The following is an 18434-nucleotide window of genomic DNA, read 5'->3' as shown; positions in this document are numbered from 1 at the left end:
ACTGAGGTAGTTAATGCATGAATCTATCGGTAATTAATTGTGGAAATAAATGAAAGTTAACTGTGACTTCACTTTATATTTGGGGAGGTTTGCTTTAAAACTTGGATGATAAAGAATGAATGCACGTTTAATATTAGTTCGGTGCGAAATATACAATTCACTAATGCTATATGATCATATCACATTAGTCACAATATTAATTCAATAGGAGTAAATTTAAGCATTAATAAAATATTAATTACATCTAATGGACAAATAAAATTATATAGTACATATTCTTTGCCTTATTTCCATTTTATTTAATTCCCTGAATCAATTAGAGAGAAACAATATATGTATAATCAAATCAGATCGAGATGTGATTATTTTAAAAGTGAAGTGATTTTCATAATAAAATACGAAAACAATATTAGATATAAATAAAATAGAGAATTAATTACATATTTTGTTTCTGCTGTGCTACTCCTACATTTATCGGCGTTGGGCCTTCTAAACGGATATAATCGTACATGATACTATTAAAGGGTCCAAGCTTCGAACCATTCCTATTTGCTTGTGTTAAGAATAACTTGTTCTCTCCCACAACAAGTTTTAGGCCTTGTACCGGGATATTGTAGAAACGGTACAGCCCTCGAATCCCATGTCTTGCTAATGCATTGTCACGACCTATGAATCCCGTCTCGAAATGTGGAGGGGATATTTGATCGTTGAAACGTACCTTAAATTAAACAAGATTGATATAAATATATAATTATGAGTATGTGATAGTGAATTAAAATTGATTGATGGTAAGAAAAATGAGAAGGTACTTGTAAATCTAGTGCAGTGGCTGATGCGAGGGACAATTGGAGAGTGTAATTTGCTTGTTTGTCGACGGTATTGAGGTTGAACACTATTTGCCATGTTGTTGGTGCATATTCTGTCTCTCCCATTTTCCTATATTGAAATACTAATAGTTATATATGTAGTCTAGTTAAAATAAAAGTAGTAAGAGCAAGGTAGCTAGTGTTACCTTGTAACATGTGCGAAAAACCAATCTGTTTTATAGTTGCTAGTCCCAATTGTGAAAACAAGGTCATTTTTAGGGTATAAATCGGTGTAGCGATCCCAAAGCCCGTATTGTCGGAACCTGTGAACATAAGAAATTTAAGAGCATTCAAGTCATAGAATACAAAGTTTAGAAAATTTCTAACGATCTAAAATGGAAATAGTTTCTCTTTATAAGGGAATGAGGTAGTACAGTATCTGCACGAAGAAATAATTACTTTTGAATGGAAAGTTTGTATGGATGAAGCTTGAATTTTGGATTAGGGTCCGGGATGAAAAACTCGACAGCAGAGCGATCTGGAATCCCAATCTCCCACAAAGTTGGACCGTTTCTCGGGGGATCGAACACTAGGTTTTCAACCTTGACACTAGATCCAGGGTTGATGGCGATGTCGGATACATGCTTAAAGTCTCCTACAACTCCCGAAACCCATCCAAACAAGTTGTAGGTTCCCGGAATCACATTCTTGATCTCAAAATTTCCCTCTTCATTGGTCCGTGTCCAAAATTGATACCCCTAATTAAAATCCAAACCAAAGATATGACAATTAATCACATGAAAATTAATTGGCATTTTTCCCAAGTGCAAGCTCAAAATAACCTTATTCTCAATCTGCCATGACCCAGCCGCCCCGGGTGGAGCTAATCCCACATAAGCTGAGCCAGCCGGCATAGGTTGCTCACTAACCAACCTATCAACGTCAAAATAACAAGCTAATTAACTAGACAAAATATAAAAATAGCAAAGGCCATTTATATATAATCGTACCGATCATGAACTAGCAATTGACCGGTAATAGATCCCCGTTGATCTGATTTGAGGTATTCGTTCGAATGTAGGAAATTATACGGCCAATCCGCTTCCTCCTTTTGCAGCTGATGATCAATCGACCCAAAGACGAATCATAAATACAATTCTCTCTACCATATTCAAAATAAAGTCTAGAAACATAATTGTGTGATTATTTATAGTACTATTAAAAATTTGTAGTACTATATAAATGCATACCCTTAGTTTAGCATCGTTCCAAAGAATAGAAGGATCTGCTAGTGCAGAAGCATTAGAGTTGAGATAGATAAAATTTGGACCAATAACTTTTTTCCAATTATCTTGAGTTTCAAACTTGACATCTATATCTGTCCCAATATAATGTCTGCTGATGAACATCTACACATGTTGGTAGGTAGGTAATTAGTTGGTAGCATAGTACCACAGTATTTTGTTTCAAAATTAATGGAGTTGTAAAATAAACTACTTACAGAGAGCAGAATTGGACCAGTATGAGATGTGAGATCTTGTTTGATTGGGCCACCTGTCCGAAATTCATTGCTTGGAGTTATCATCCAAAACCCTATTGGGACTTTGTCATTGCTAACCCATCCATGAACTGTGTTGTCACTGTTGTCACCTGAGTACAAGTATTTATCGTCCACCTAATACATTTTATCATGTATTTGTCTATCAAATATCTCAACTAATGTCACCGATTTAATGTCAAATTAGAAAAAAGATAAATAGAAAAAGTAATTGAAATGTGGAAGTTGACTAATTTTATAGGACAGACCAAAATGGAGACGAATGGAGTATAATACTTCTTAATTACGTACCTCTCCGTTGAATTCGGGATTAGTTGCATTTTTCAAGAGAACGGCTTCCTTATAAGCAAGTGGTTCGCCAGATTTGCGATCTTCATACATTGGCATAAACCTTTGCCTTTCATCAGATATAGCCATGTAGTGAAACCTATGCATAAATGAAGTGAGATTCAATAATTAAGTATTATATACTTTTTTACATATATATATTCTAAATATTTAATTGTTCGTACTTATTTTCCTGAAGCTTGAACACAATTCTTCCTTCTTGTATAAGAAAAGAAGGCCACCCTTCAAGGCGTTCGAGTATAGCATATGTATAGAATCCAGGGGACCCACGTAGCATCACATATCTATTTAATTTGCCAAGAAATACTATTAGCTAGAAAAGGAAAAGAAGTTTTCAATTCATAATTTTATAAAATATTTTAGATTTATGGAGTAGTATAATTCAACCTTTTATCGATGTTTAATGGGGCGAGTGAGCTAGGAGGAGACCATGTTCTGGTAAATGAAATCTCAATTTGATTTTCACTTTGCGATATCACCTTATAATCTGTTCCTTCCAAGCTGCACAAAAATATTAGTTAGTATTAATACATTAATTCGATTTAGTATTATGATTATATGATTACTTACTTGTCAGTTTTGCCAATGCTGCTTGATGCCTCGTTCCAAACAACGTCCCAATGCCTAATATTAATATAAGACAACAACACTCAATCTTAATAAATAAAAAAAACCATTTTAATACTATCATGGTGTTCGGTTTCTAACTAAAATAGTAGTAAGATATAATCTGAATTAAGTTGTGAGATTATTTAGTAGGAGAGAGCAAGATATTATCTGAATTAAGTTGTGAGATTATTTAGTAGGAGATGTCACTTGATTATTCATTTAGGATTAAGTCATGAGATTCAATCTCATGAGTCAAACATAATACAAATTTAATCATGAGATATAATCTTCCAAATTATAATTATGGAATATTACTATACCCTCTGTCTGTTTCTTTGTCTTGAGTTTGAAGCAAGTTGTCACTTCCTTGATATGTTATATTGGTGATTGAACCACCCGGTGAGGTCAATGTAATGCTAACTATTCCATTACTCATCTCAACCTGCGCATGATCCATTCTAATTAATTCATTCATTCTAATCCAAATTAAATTTAATTAACAATTTTGTCTAATTTAAAAACATACTCACATGATTACCACCTTCAACAAGTGTTACTCTCTCATCCTGAGATGCCAAATCCACCACCATTCCTCTGCATGAAATCGTTCAAATATTATTGAAGCGGAAATTAAAAGAATAAAAAATCCATGGTTAATTTGTCAATAAAGTAAAAGAAATACTAAATGCATCCACTATAATTATTCTGTCACACCATTAAGATTTGAATTTAGATAATATTACCAAGACATAATTATGATTTTATATATATTTATAATTAAATCTCGACATGTCTCACATATGCACGACTTTTACAAATATTTATGTCACTACAACAATTTTTTTTAAAAAAACGTTAAAGACATTTTTTTAATGCAAATAAGGAAGCTAATTTGTGTTTCTATATATACCATCAACGTTTCAAAAAGTGTCCTTATTTTTGGTGTCACAATTAAAATTAAAGGACGCAAATGGAAACATCCTAAAAAAAATAAAAGATTAAATTAATTTGTCTGTAATTTACAAATGCTTTCTTTTACATCCTAAAATATTGTTATTTTTAAAAAATTTCGACCTATTTGCGTCTCGAATTTTGCATCCTTAAAAAAGTATAATACATATATGTATTATATCAACACAGAGATGATCTCACATAATTCTCTCGTATAATGACAAGTCGCAAGAGAAAAATAAAATAAGAACAAAAATATTTACCTGTTAACAGTCTGAGAATGAATAGGCAAAAACAACGAGAGCAAAACCATTCCAACCCACAACATCATTATCCTAAGCCTAATACTAGGCTGCTAACAATTCAATTTAAAAGCTAAGCCAAATATATTACTATGCGATGAATAAAAACATACACAGTATCCTCCTATTTATATAGGCGTCCGTCTATTTACTATGATTCATTTTCATATGATTATCCATATATGATTATGATTAAGTTGTGAGATTAATTTAGTTAGAAGGGTTGTCTATGATTCATTATCCTATGATTATCTATCTAAGATTAAGTTTTGAGATTCTATCTCATAATGAATAAAATTGAATAATGATCTCAACGAGCAAAAAATAATACTCTCAATTTGCCATTTCGGGAAGCCCACAATTTAAAATTTTATTTACTTTTATAAGTGGATCCACACTCCACTAAATCATTAAAATCACATTCCATTATAAAACTTATATATATAAAGTAGACCTTATTCCATAAAATTTTTTCACCAATTTTTCTTCTCGTTTCTTAAAATCCATACTAAGTCAAAGTGAGACTTAACGTAATAAATTTTGGACATCTTATTTTGGAGTACTAAATTTACATCAAAGATTTTTGGATTGGAACTATATAAGTTGAATTGATTACAATCTATTGCATGGAAATCCCAGTGCGTTTTTATGGCTGAAATTTATATGCTACATGATCTTGTGTTAGTCCCACAACGTAATTTGGTCTCCATAATATTCAATAATCACACACACACACACAAAAAATTATGTGTATATTATATCGGGTTACATTAACAAAAAAATACACATAGATGTCGTTAGATTGCTATAACTCATTATCATATAATTATCTATCTAAGATTAAATTATGAGATTATTTTTGTTGAAGGGGATATAATTATTCATCTAGGATTAAGTTTGAGATTTAATTTAATGAACAAATATAACACATATTTAATCATGAAATATAATATTTCAAATCGAACCAATATGGACTAACGTGATTTTGGATTACTCAAAACCATTCAGCATACACATTGGTACACGAATGCATTCATGCACTTTTTGAGAATTTTTTAAAGAATTACTCCTCCATAAGGCCATCCACAATAGCGCTAAGCGCACCGCTTAGCCGAGCGCCGACGCTAGGCGGTGCGCTAGGCGATCTATTGCAACCGCCCAGCCATTTCCGGAATTAAAAACCGCCTAGCGCTCGGCGGTTCCGTGGCGCTAGGCGGTGCGCTGGGCGATCCGCTCGGCGCTATTGCAGCGTCCGGATCGCCTAGCGCACCACCTAGCGCGAATTTTTTTTTGAAACACTATATATACGCGCCTTGCACGCCATTTTCATTCGCACCACTTGTTTTAACGAGTACTCTCTGTATCTAAATTTCTGTACAAGATCAACAACGGTAAATGGATCTCAACAACGAGCCTACTTCAGGGAGTAGCGGGTCTCAAGCTCAAACTCCCCCGGTCCCCGTGGGAAGTGGATGGAGTCAGATGCCACCATACTAGAACATGTACCCGTGGCAGCAGATGATGCCCGGGATGCCAGCCGGGGGGAGTCTGCCGGGGGGGTTTCCGGCGATGCCGGGGTGGGCACCCGGGATGCAGATGATGCCCGGGGGGTACATGCGACGCAAGGGACGCCGGGGGGGGGGGGGTACCGGCGACGCAGTGGACGACGGGGGGATCCCAGGCGACACAGGGGACGCCGGGGGGGGGGGGGGGGGGGTACCGGCGACGCAGTGGACGACGGGGGATCCCCGGCGACACAGGGGACGCCGGGGGACGTCTATCGCCCCAGTTTTGATTTTTCGACTGGTTCGTCGCACACATCGACCCCAACGGAGGCGCAGCCGTTGCCCCAATTTGACACTTTCTCCTTCGATGAGTTAGGGTTAGATCTTCTCGGTGTTCCGGATGCTCCCGTTCAAACGGGGGGCGCAGGGCGGGGTCGTGGCGCCCCAAAGAAGAAAAGCAAGGGGAAGAGGGTCGGCGAGTCCTCGCAGCCGGGTGAGGACGACAGCTCGGTACGGAGGAGGTGGACGGACTCGGAGAACGTCGCGCTGTCCAAGGCGTGGGTGAGTGTTTGCGATGATCCTCTCATTTCGAACAACCAGAGGATCGTCAACTTGTGGGGCAAGATAGCAGCAGCCTACCAGAGGTTTTGCCCGGAGGGGAGGCGATGCACCGGGGAGGATTGCCGGAAGGGGTGGGACCGAATCATGGCTGCGGTCTCTCGATTTTTCGGGCTTGTACACCAAAGCCCTCCGCATGATGAACAGTGGCCAAACGGAGGAAGACTGCAGGAGGATAGCGGAGAAAGCCTTCCCCCTGAAGGGGGTGTATAAGGACTTCACCTACTGGAACTGCTATCTTGTGCTGAACGACTCTGAGAAGTTCCGAGTAGGTGTCGACACTGGCTGGCCGAAGAAGCAACGACTGAACTATACCGGTGATTTCAGCGGCAGCAGCGGTGGTTCCCACGACCTCCCCGAGACGGCCCAGGAGGTCCTGACCCCTCGTTCGTTCGCTCACCGAACTCGCCCGGTTGGGCACAAGCGGGCTCAACGGGAGGCGAGGGGGGTCGCCGGGGGTTCCCAGGAGGTCCAGTCGGCATCCCCCCTTGGCCAATCCACAACGGATCTCAAATTCTTCGCGCGTCAACAAACGGGCGCTCAGATGGTCAAGACGATGGCTGAATGGCGGGCGGCGGTGGACCCCGTGGAGAAGAGTTTGCTTCAAACATTGCTCCTGAGCATGCAGGAGGATTTGGAGGCGGCACGGAGGGAAGCCGCCGGGAGTAGAGGCGATGGCGGCGACGGAGGCGGAGGCGATGGTGCCGACAACGACGGAGGAGACGACGACGGAGCAGAGGAGTGAATTATTGTACTTTTTTGTTAATTATTGTAATTTTTTTAAATTATTGTACTTTTTTTAAATTATTGTACTTTTTAAAATTTTAATAGTATTATTAATGTTTCCCGTATATGTCTCGTAAATTAAATTCCGTATATTGTGTGATTGTTAATTATTTCATTTTTATATAATTGTTATTAGTGATGTGGCTATTGATGTGGCTGTGCTATTTATGATGTGGCTAGGCTATGGCTGAGCTATTTATGATGTGGCAGGAGGAGTTTGTGGCTAGGCTATGGCTGGGCTATTGCTGAGCTATTCCTATTGTGGATGGCCTAACAGTTTTATCGCCTGGTGATTTACGAAACTGATTGACTTTATTTCACTTTTACTTGTATGTATTTCCTCATTCCAATAATAAATGTTTCATTTATTTGCTTAAATTTCAATAATAAAGGTTTTATTTGCTTAAATTTCAAGGAATTGTTTAACTTAGTAGAATAAATTCACTAGGAAAAGCTATTGGAATATAATTCTACTTTCATATATTGATTGTAAAATAACATGTGAGTGATATTAGTTAGTAATGTGAGATCCACTTCTAAAAATAGTAATAATAAAATGAATATGTATTGATGGACGGGTAAAAAAAATATTATAATCATAAAACAAAAGGAGTATTTATTTTAAAATATGGATATAAATGAAATTAGTTAATGAAATATGAGGTCGATCTTCCAGAAATAGTAAAGTGGAGTAAGATATTATTACTGAATAAACAGACAATGATAACTGAAACATTTAATAATGGCAGATTAAGTACATGATTTAATTGAAATTATCATATAATATTACTCTCAATAAAATTGTAGTCAACATTCCGTTATTTAAGTAAAGCAAACAAATATAATGTCGACTACTTAAAATGGGAGAAAATTCAGAATATAGGTCTCAATTCGCTGACCTTTTGAAATTTGAGATTAAATTTGCTAACCTTTCAAAATATGGAATCGAGGAATTTTTCAAAATATATGAATGGATTATGGACCATCCTCTCCTTCTCACATCTCTCTTTGCCTAGTCGTTGTGCCTTTCATTTCAAAATTATGTCTTGAATGTTTACTTTTATCATGATTGTTTTTAGTTGTTAAAAGTTGTTTCTTTAATCTGTTGATCTTGAATTTATCGTCTATCGATGTCTCTTACTCCCTCCGTCCCAAGGTAGTTGAGTCGTATTTCCTTTTAGTTTGTCCCAAGGTAATTGAGTCATTTTCTTTTTTTGTTAAAAACTTGATTTCTTATTTTGTTCCCTTTCTTACTTTACTTTCTCAACTTTAATATTTAACAAATCAATTTCTTAAATCTGGTGCCCAAAAGAAATTTCCCAACTAACTTGGGACCGAGAGAGTAAAACTTATAGCAGAAAATAGGTTATTCTTGAGAAATAGGAAATATTCAGTGGCCCGTAATCTTGAGAGCAGATAGTGAAACCTCAACTGGATTAATACCTCTTGTGCCCGTTCGGATGGACAGATCATATCCCAGAGATAATTAAGCCCATGTTCGGATGGCAATATTAGACCCCCCAACTTCATCCAAGACTTAATCAGAGATGGATTGTCCCGCGACTCTCAGTCTCCGCCTCCCCCTTCCGACAAAACAATCTGGGGCCGCGACTAACATTTATTCCTTTTTTAGCGTTTTCCTTTTTTTTGCCAAATCAATCCTGCTATTGTCCAATTTTGCAAGAAACCAGGCTACGCAACCAATTTTCTATCATTTGGGTATTTCAAGATTGTGAAAGAGAAGATAAGAAAACAGAATTCCAAGATAGGTAATTTATCTCCTCGTATTCTGCCGTTGTATGGTTTATGAAAGAATAAAATGAAGTAATTTTTCATGGTTAGAAATTTGGATAAATGTTCTGGTTTGCTAATCGCTTAATATTTTGAGAAATTAGGGTTTTAGTTGGTTGGAAAGTGGCATGATTTTGTCTTGGAAGTTCCGATGAAAAATAATTAAATTTTAAAAATTTTATGGTAATAAACTATAGCATATTAGACATATTTATCGGAGAGGTGTTTTTGAGGGCATAGTAGTAAATATGCAGTAATTTGTTATTAATTAATATTTCAAATCAAAATGGTGCATATTTATATCAAAATTGTCCTATTAACCGAACAGCTTTGTATCAAGCAATATTCAATCCCATACTATATCTTACTACTATTTAATCTATGCAACCGAACATCACCCTTGATGATTAGATAGTGCACTTCTCATATTCTCCACTAGTGATGCATGCTTTTCCACACACCAATGATTAGTTTAATAGCAATGAACATTACACAATATAGTTCTTAAGTATTGAAAAAACAACCAACATTACATCGATTGTGAATCATTTTATCAGACTCCAAATGCAAACGAATACAATATCCATTAACTGAGATAATGAGAATTGGAGTTAACGGGAAGGAGATGAAGTGAACGAGAAGATGATGAAAGGGAAAAAGAGAGAAAGAAGGAGAGCATGGTTCATTCATATATTTTGGCAGAGAAATAATAACAAAAAGAAAGAAAAAAAGAGAGAAAAATAAAAAAAAATCCATATTCTTAAAAATTCGCAAGCCTCGATCCCATATTTTGAAAGGTTAGCAAATATAATCCCAAATTTCGAAAGGTTAGTGCATTGATATCCATATTCCAAAATTTCTCTTAAAATGGTAAAGAATTGACGTTCACGATTAAAATAAATAAATTGCGCCAATATTTATTTGTAACATATCAGTAATTTAATTTTATAGATAATTTTTATTTAAATTATATTTTTTTATTAATTTCTAATTGATAATAATTTAGCTTTTAAAATTGTACTTCCTTCATCCCTAATAATTTGTGACCATTTGACTAGACACGAGTTTTAAGAAATGAAATAGAAAGTGAGTTTAAAAAGTTAGTGAAATGTAAATCATATTTTTATATATTAGTTTTACAATAATATGTGAGTATGAATGAGTTAGTGGAATGCAGGGTCTACTACCAAAAATATTAAAAGTGAAAGGTGACAACTTTTTTGGAACGGACAAAAATGAAAATAAATAACGAATTTTTAGGAACCGGGGGAGCAATATAAATTAATTTTATTTTTCTCAATAATTTCACATTAACATTGAAAAATCAAATATGATAACAACCAAATTTTTTCTGATAGAACGACATCATTATATTCTGAATATTAATTAAATATGGTGATGTATCAAGAATTATGTGGCTTTGTTGTTATCATATTAAAATTCGGTGTATTAATTTTGATTTTGATCAGCATGAGACACTTGCAAGAATTTAATATATATGTACTGCATAATTTCCTTATATAATCAGATCCCTTTATTTCCAAATGGAATGAAGATCACATCTTTACAAAGAGAAAAGTTATCAAAAATAAAATGAACTATTTTTATGTGACGGATAAAAATTAAAAAAAAAAAAGTCTATTTTTATGAAACGAACGAGGTAATTTAGATTTATTCCTTAATCTGTGAAACAAATAAAAAGTTCCACTAAGCCCAACCGATGAATGTAGTGTAAAATATAAGATTCCTGGCCCAATAGTACTAATGAAAGCCCAATCAATTTAATACTACAGCATAATTTCCTTATATCATCAGATCCCTCTATTTCCAAAATCATCAATACACGAATTAGGTTTTTCTGTGAGCTTCGTCAATCTATTTTCTGTATTTCTGGCTTCGGTTAATAGCTTCGGTCGCTCGAAAGCTCAGCTGCAATGTCGTATATTCACCGATTCGGAAATCAATAAGGTAAACAGCACTCATCTCTTCATGAATTCTCGCAAAACCTACCTAATCAGCTTATTGAGTGTTTCAACATTTGTTAAACTTTCACTCTGAAACTTTCAATTGATATATGCCAGTTTCTCAATTGTGACCTGGCTGGAATATTATTGGAGCCTAAGCAGTGGTTGTTTTCCGATTTGAAATTTACACAGACTAGTAGTAGTAAGATGCTGCAGATTCGGCTGAGCAAGCCAGCTAGTGAAAGCGGTGCGACTGCGAAACCTGTGCCTGTGGACACTGTTACTGTCGCTTGCCCCGATCATCTTGTGCTAGCTGATCTTCCTGTGGCGAAGGGTTTGGGTACAGCATCTGCAACCGCTGTTATCAAGTCTGTTGGACGCCGCTCCCGTCGCCAGCTCGGTGAGCGTGTTCATTTCTGTGTTAGATGCGATTTTCCGGTTGCTATTTATGGGCGTCTGGTGAGTAACATTTACAGTCTTTTATTGAAATTTGAGTTTTAAATAACCTTAATCCATGGCATGCTTAGAATGATAAGTCAGAATTTTATTGTGTAAGTATCTTTTTGTATGGTATTCACTTAGACCGACACTCGAAGCGTTGATGCATCTGTTTCCTTCCACAGTTTGACTTGATGAAGAACTGAGCATGTGCTGTGTGTTTTTTGTCAGTTTTTGTTTGGGGGTGTTTACATTTTTGGATTAGCCTAGATAGATGAAAATAGTATAGTTTACCTTGTTTACTAAGGTGGATTTGGGCTATGGGATGTCCGAAGGTCCTTGATAATTTCCCTTTTGAGGTAATTTTGTTTGATTCAGATCCATTGAAAGGGTTGTAGGATTGGAGAAATCCTAGTTATGTGGATAAAAATACTTAATTGTGTATCTTATGAATCACGACTCAAGTAAAATGCCCCCCTTAATGTATTGCTTTAAAACTGACAGTCACTTTTACTGGGACACCTTTAGCTACTGATGATCTTATATTTAAAAAGATATTATTGTATCTTGGTTTTCTTTATGAATCTTTATTTTTGTTACACGGATCATGTAATCATGGTCTACAAGAACCTATGCTTTTATGTGCTGTTAGTAGTTGGCACATCTTGATAAATGTATCTGATCTTTTTAAAGATATGAAGAAGAGTGCTAAAGTCATTTCTTACATGCAGCTAATTTCTATGCTTATATGTTTAGTTTAAATACCAACAAACAATTTTTTTATTGCAGAGCCCATGTGAGCATGCCTTCTGTTTGGACTGTGCCAGGAGTCATTCTCTTTGTTATCTGTAAGTCACACTTTCTTATACATCTGGTTCCTTTGTGTTATAGTGTGTTGCATTTTGTTGAGGATCTTGGTTTTAAATAGAATTTCCCCTATGATTACATGAAATCTCTCAAAATTATGGTTGGCATTTCTGCATCAAAATCAGCTGGGTAATGTACAACATGCAAAATTGTTTCCATGGATGACTTAGTAAACTTCTGTTTGAAGCTGCCAACACAACATTCTTATCACTTGTCAAGAAGTCAATTACTTAAACTACTGTTTAGAATTAAATGAGTGAATTGTGGTTAAATTTATACTGGTTATTTTCCAGTATTTCGTGTACCGAACGAAATTTCTTACAAAATACAACATCTACTGTGAGCCTTTTAGTATTAAGGAGGGCTCTGACCGTGTCAAGACTCAAAAATCTCATATTCAAACCTTTGTTTTGGTTGTTTGCTTTGATAGTTCATTGACCTTGTTAGTGATCTGTGGTAATGCATGACTTCAACCATCCTTTGCATTCATCTTCTACAGTTGTGATGAACGCATCCAGAAGATTCAGACAATCAAACTGATGGAAGGAATCTTCATATGTGCTGCCCCTCGTTGTCTCAAGTCCTTCTTAAAGAAGAGTGAATTTGAGATGCATATAAATGACGTCCATGCTGATCTTCTTCACCCCAATAAGGAGAAAGAAGGAAATGAATCAGAAGCGATGAGTGCTAGGAAACCTTCAGCCTCGGATACCACTGTTCAAGCACCCCTGAGGCCGATTTTCTCTCCCCATTCAAGTTCTCAAGTTCATGATCGCGAAGACAAAGCCCAGCTGCCTCAATCCAGGGATCAACCACCTTTGAAACCTGCTGCACAGCAAAGGCCAACACCATCTTTTCCGGGACAAGCTCCAGATCATCCATCAGAGCACCCTGATGGTATTCCATCACACCCCTTTGATAGAGCTACTTCCCAGAACCACTTTCCTAGGCAAACTTTTGAAGGTCATGGGCAGAGTGGTAGTCGACAAGATTCAGGTCAGTTCCAAAGAAAATGTATCCAAGTCTCATTTCTCCTAGTACCTGCAACTCTTAACCTTTTAATTATATTGTACCAGTTAACCCAAACTCAGGTCCAGCTCCACCTCAATACGGTTATCCTCCTTATGCAGCTGATGGAATGCAACCGTACTTTGGTGCACCATATGGAATGCCAAGACCAGACTCTGCACCAGAAGGTGGACAAGGACAGGGCTCGTTGCTTGGTTTCCCTCCCAGTCCTGCTGGACCCATGAATTTTCCTCAAAATTATCCACAGTGGAATGCAGTTCCCGGTTCTGTGCCTTTGGAACCTCCTATGGTATCTCAAGGATCTATGGATGGCTTTATGAATGTCGATCCTCAAGGAAGAGGATTCTTCCAGAATGATTACGGACAGAATGCTGGGAATAAGAGTTTGGAGCAACAGAGGCAGGGTGGGAATTTTGTGGACCCAAGGGATGGTAAAGGAATATTGGCTCCCCAACCGCTTCATCTTCCTCCTCCACCTCTAAGACCTCCTCCCCATCTGCCTCAAGGCAGCTCATACTCTGGTGATGGGAATCATGATGGACCTCCGGGCTTCAGCTGGCCAGCAGAGAGGCGGGATAGCTTCGGAGGTGGGGAGTAGGCTTGATCTTTTGTAGCCTGCTGACTCATCTTCAAATTAGGTGCACAACTCCAGCTTTGGCTCCATTTTGTTCATGTTTGGAAGCTTACTTAAAACTGTAAATTTTCTAGTGTTCAGTATGTGAACTGCGTTGCTGACATTTGGTATAATTTTAAAATTGGGACGTCTTTTGAGGTAATCTCAGTAATTGAGTTTTCTTGAACATCATGTACTTAATTAGCTGATTCAACATTATATTGTGCTAAGAAATCAAATAATGTTTAAACCGTAAGGGTGTTTTTTAATGGAAAATTTTCTAAGAATAGTACTCCGGTCCATCCTGCCACAAGTGATCACTTCTTTTTGGCCTGCGATTTAAGAAAATGATACTACATTATAAAATAGTGGTGAGAATAAAGTAGGAAGAAATAAAGTGATACTCCCTTTGTCCATGAATATATGGTCAAATTTGTTTGGGCATGGGTTTTAGTGGATTACACAGTCTATTTCCAAAAGTTTCCTTAAATAGAATTGGTCTACTTTTAAGAAATATCCCAAAATGATAAATATGGTCTATTTTCAAAGGATGAAGGGAGTATGTTGTATAGCGTATGCGTTGATATATTCTAATGGCCTAGTAGGAAAAAAAAAGTTTTGTAGTTTGTTTTCCTTATTAGTACTCCCTATGTTCCACTCAAGATATCCACATTCTTGAGTGACACGAGATTTGATGAGGGGTTGTTAGGTGGAGTAAGTAGAGCGAAAAATATAATTGAATATTTTAATGAGAAGAGAGGAGATAGAGAGATTTATTTCCAAATATATAAAGTGGATATCTTGAGTGAGACAAATTAAAAAGGAAAGGTGAACATATTGAGTGAGACGTTAGGGAGTACTCTATTTTATTATATAGAGGTACATAAAGATAATGACAATAAATAAAATAAAAATATAAAGTTAAATTTTTAGTAAAAGGGATGTATTCATATTCTTTTTCTAATTTTGTTCAATTTTCCAACTAAATCTCGGCCCTTCAATTTCAAGATCTGATGGCCAAAAATAATGCCACATGTATTTAATTAAAATGATTAAATAAATTGAAAAGGTCATTTTTGGTATACACAATTGAGTTGGTTATGGTAAGTTGCTTGATTTTCTCCATCAAAAGATCTCAGCGGTTTTTGTTCTTGAATTACACGAATCTTTCTTCTCTCTCCAAACTTTCATCGTTTCTTTTCCGTTGAAGACAAACGCCGTTGAAAACTTTCTCTCTAAAGTTTAGTCGATTTTTATCCTCGTAAAAAATCATTTTTGTTGGAGCAGTCGTTCATTGTTTTCGTTTTCTTCAACAATGGAAGAAGGTAATTTAATTTATTCCTTTATTGATTATTAAACTGATTTGTTCACTTAAAAACCGATTTGTTGAAGTAATCGTTATACAATTATGTGTATCTTTTGTTTGGTTGTGTTATTCAATTTGCAATATTTGATTGTATGTCGCAAGTTTTTATTCACCTAGGGTTCATCATCGTTGGGGCTAGGGTGTAGTATGAAGTAAGTAACCCAACGTCGTCAATGTCCATGAGTTTCAGTCATTCCTCTAGGGTTTAGATACCATCTCGGCTAGGTAGCAGTTTTAACTGATAAATATAATGTACCAATATTTCAGTGTAATGTATTTTATTTTCTCAGTAATGGACGATGTGTGTATTGTAATGTATATTTTTTCTGAGTCGTGTTTAAGATTGACAGTGTTTGATTGTATGCCGCAACTTTTAATTTATTCCCCTAGGGTTTAGAAATTCTTGAGGCTAGGGTGTAGTATGGAGTAAGTAACACAACGTCGCTAAAGTCAACGAGTTTGTGTCATTCCTGTAAGGTTTAGATATCAGTTAGGCTAGGTAGTAGTTTTAACTATTTAATATAATGTACAAATATTTCAGTGCAATGTATTTTATTTAATCAGTAGTGGAGGATGTGTGTTTTGTAATGTATATTTTTCTTAGCAGTTGTTGTTATGATTTTATACAGTGTTGGTTGTACCCGAGTGTTCTCCAGAATTGAAGCCCATCGTCGGTCAAAAGTTCCAATCACAAGATTTCGCTTTTGCGTTTTACGATGTGTATGCTCACGCTGTTGGATTTGATACGCGCAAACAAGGAATAAGGAAGACGGACAGTGTTACTACTTGGTATTATGTTGTATGCAATAGGGAAGGCAACAATAAGACAAACGAGGATGACCAATTGAATGCACGTTCTGATTTTCTATGAAACGCAGACGGTTATCCAAGCGTTGTGGTTGTAAAGCGAGCATATCGTTCAAGTTCTTCTCCGAAGGAGGACTTCCAGGTTATATTATCCAGGAGTTCAACGAGGTTCATAACCATTATATGGTTGCTCGAGACATCAAAGCATACACACATGAGTTCGACGTACAAATGGTGTTGGATGATATGGCTAACAAGAAGGAACTGTCCAAGGCGTTCGACGTACAAATGGTGTTGGATGATACGGTGCGATGGTTTGATGAAGAGGAATAACCATATGTTTGGTGATATTGTAGCGTTTGACTCTACCTACAACACAAACAAGTATACATTATTTACTTATTAAACTGCATTACTTACGGTTATATTACAACACTGGGATATGTTCATTACTCTCTGCATTAATACGCGTCTCTTATACATTATTCATAGCTAATGATGCATTTTTCTGTGCTTGTGATACGCATGTATTGTATGATCTTCACGCTATTTACAGGAAAGGACAATCATGGAAGACCTGTAACTTTCGCCGCTGGTTTGGTGTACAACGAGAAAATAGGGGCTTTTGCTTGGTTATTCAAACATTTCGTTGAATGCATGGGTGTTGCTCCAAAGATGATCGTAACAGATCAAGATTTGGGGATGAGATCAGCTATTGAAGAGGTTCTTGTCGGTACTCGCCACAGATGGTGTATGTGGCATATTATGCATAAGTTGGCCACCAAGGTTCCGAACAGGTTACTGAGGGACGAAGATTTCAAGAAAGAATTCAATGCCTGTGTCTTGTCAAATCTGCTTGAACCCCACGAATTCGAAGAAGAGTGGAATGGAGTAGTGGAACGACATGGCCTGGAAGACATTGACTGGTTCAACACCTTGTACGACTATAGGCATGTCTAGATACCTGCGTACTTCAGAGATTTTCCACTTGGGTCCATGATTAGGACTACCTCCATATCTGAATCGGAGAATAGCTTCTATAAAAACTTTTTGAAGCCACGCGCCAACATTGCGAAATTCTACTTGAATTTCAACAATGCTCTGGAATTTCAGCGGAATAGTAGAACAAAGTTGGACTACCACGATGCAACTGCCCTACCCATATTGGCCACTACCTTGTCGTTCGAGAAACATGCTTCGACGATGTACACCGATAGTATGTTCAAGAAAATACAAGAGGAAATTGTTGAGGGTAATGATAGATGCCGCGTTCTGGGTTTTTCATCTACAGATATGGTTAACACCTACAAACTTGGAGACAACAATCGCAATTCATACTTTGTGAGACACGATAAGACTGATGAGTCATACTCGTGCGATTGCAAACTGTTCGGTAGGCAGGGATATCTGTGCAGCCATATCTTTTTTTTTTGTTCAGGAATAATGAAGTGAAAAAAATTCCGGACAAATACAGTGAAAGTAGATGGATGAAGACTCCTTTAGCTAAGGCTGTCCATGGTCAGTTTGATGACACTTTACCTACCAAATCCATCGGTGATGACAGGCAAATCATTTCAAAGCAAGGGATTTTGATGTTCTATGGTTTTCTTCGACGATTTGAGACGGACATTGATGTGCTTCGTGCTTTCGTAGGTGGTGTTGAAGAACTTGGTAATTCTCTTCAATCTAGGACTCCTACAACGTCTGCCTCTGAAAAGAGGAGAATGATTGAAGAGTTTTGTGGAATGGTAAGACCTGAAGTAGTTGAGGTCCATCCTCTGGATGTTGTCAAAACAAAGGGCCACGCTAACAGCTCCGCTAGCCGTGTGATTTCGAAGAGAGAAAATGCTATATAGGAGGCTACTAGGCCCCTTCGACGGTGTAAGGCTTGCGATGAGATGGGCCATCATGACTCTAGAAACTGTCCAATGCTTAAAGAGATGGTGAACGAGAAAGAGCTGCGCAATGGTAAGAGGAAATGTTGAATTATTTTAGCAAACTACGTTATTAATTTTGATTTTCGCATTGTTTTTTTATTCAGTACATTCCATTAGCTTGGGTCTCAGATTGGTTTCG

General features: G+C 36.9%; 3 protein-coding genes across 5 annotated transcripts; 2 read left to right on the top strand and 1 right to left on the bottom strand.

Moving 5' to 3' along the window:
- Positions 1–436: 436 nt before the first annotated feature.
- On the bottom strand, positions 437–4603 carry LOC121766885 (rhamnogalacturonate lyase-like). The gene is made up of 15 exons (XM_042163117.1): positions 4536–4603; positions 3852–3915; positions 3642–3763; positions 3283–3336; positions 3100–3213; positions 2877–2996; positions 2656–2791; positions 2308–2481; positions 2057–2215; positions 1817–1923; positions 1649–1739; positions 1266–1564; positions 1013–1129; positions 810–936; positions 437–718 (listed from the first exon to the last, which is right to left on the bottom strand). The coding sequence occupies exons 1-15, from the start codon at positions 4601–4603 to the stop codon at positions 437–439; spliced, it is 2034 nt and encodes a 677-aa protein (XP_042019051.1).
- A 6490-nt stretch (positions 4604–11093) lies between these two features.
- On the top strand, positions 11094–14348 carry LOC121769378 (E3 ubiquitin-protein ligase HAKAI homolog). 3 transcript variants are annotated; one of them, XM_042166172.1, is made up of 5 exons: positions 11094–11242; positions 11431–11697; positions 12466–12524; positions 13043–13539; positions 13620–14348. In XM_042166172.1, exons 2-5 carry the CDS (start codon positions 11446–11448, stop codon positions 14168–14170), a joined length of 1359 nt encoding a protein of 452 aa, XP_042022106.1. In that variant the 5' UTR covers positions 11094–11242; positions 11431–11445; the 3' UTR covers positions 14171–14348. The 3 variants fall into 3 exon arrangements, with proteins under 3 accessions (XP_042022106.1, XP_042022107.1, XP_042022105.1); XM_042166173.1 differs by having other exon boundaries at positions 11356–11697; positions 13674–14348; XM_042166171.1 differs by having other exon boundaries at positions 11356–11697.
- Positions 14349–15500: 1152 nt separating this feature from the next.
- Positions 15501–18214, top strand: LOC121766884 (protein FAR-RED IMPAIRED RESPONSE 1-like). The gene is made up of 6 exons (XM_042163116.1): positions 15501–15510; positions 16181–16271; positions 16430–16664; positions 16851–17308; positions 17363–17746; positions 17797–18214. Exons 1-6 carry the CDS (start codon positions 15501–15503, stop codon positions 18212–18214), a joined length of 1596 nt encoding a protein of 531 aa, XP_042019050.1.
- Positions 18215–18434: the final 220 nt, after the last annotated feature.

This window comes from Salvia splendens, chromosome 15, assembly GCF_004379255.2.
Source record: "Salvia splendens isolate huo1 chromosome 15, SspV2, whole genome shotgun sequence".
Lineage (NCBI taxonomy): Eukaryota > Viridiplantae > Streptophyta > Magnoliopsida > Lamiales > Lamiaceae > Salvia > Salvia splendens.
Note: the sequence above shows the minus strand (reverse complement) of the source record. Positions and strands in the feature narration are given on the sequence as shown.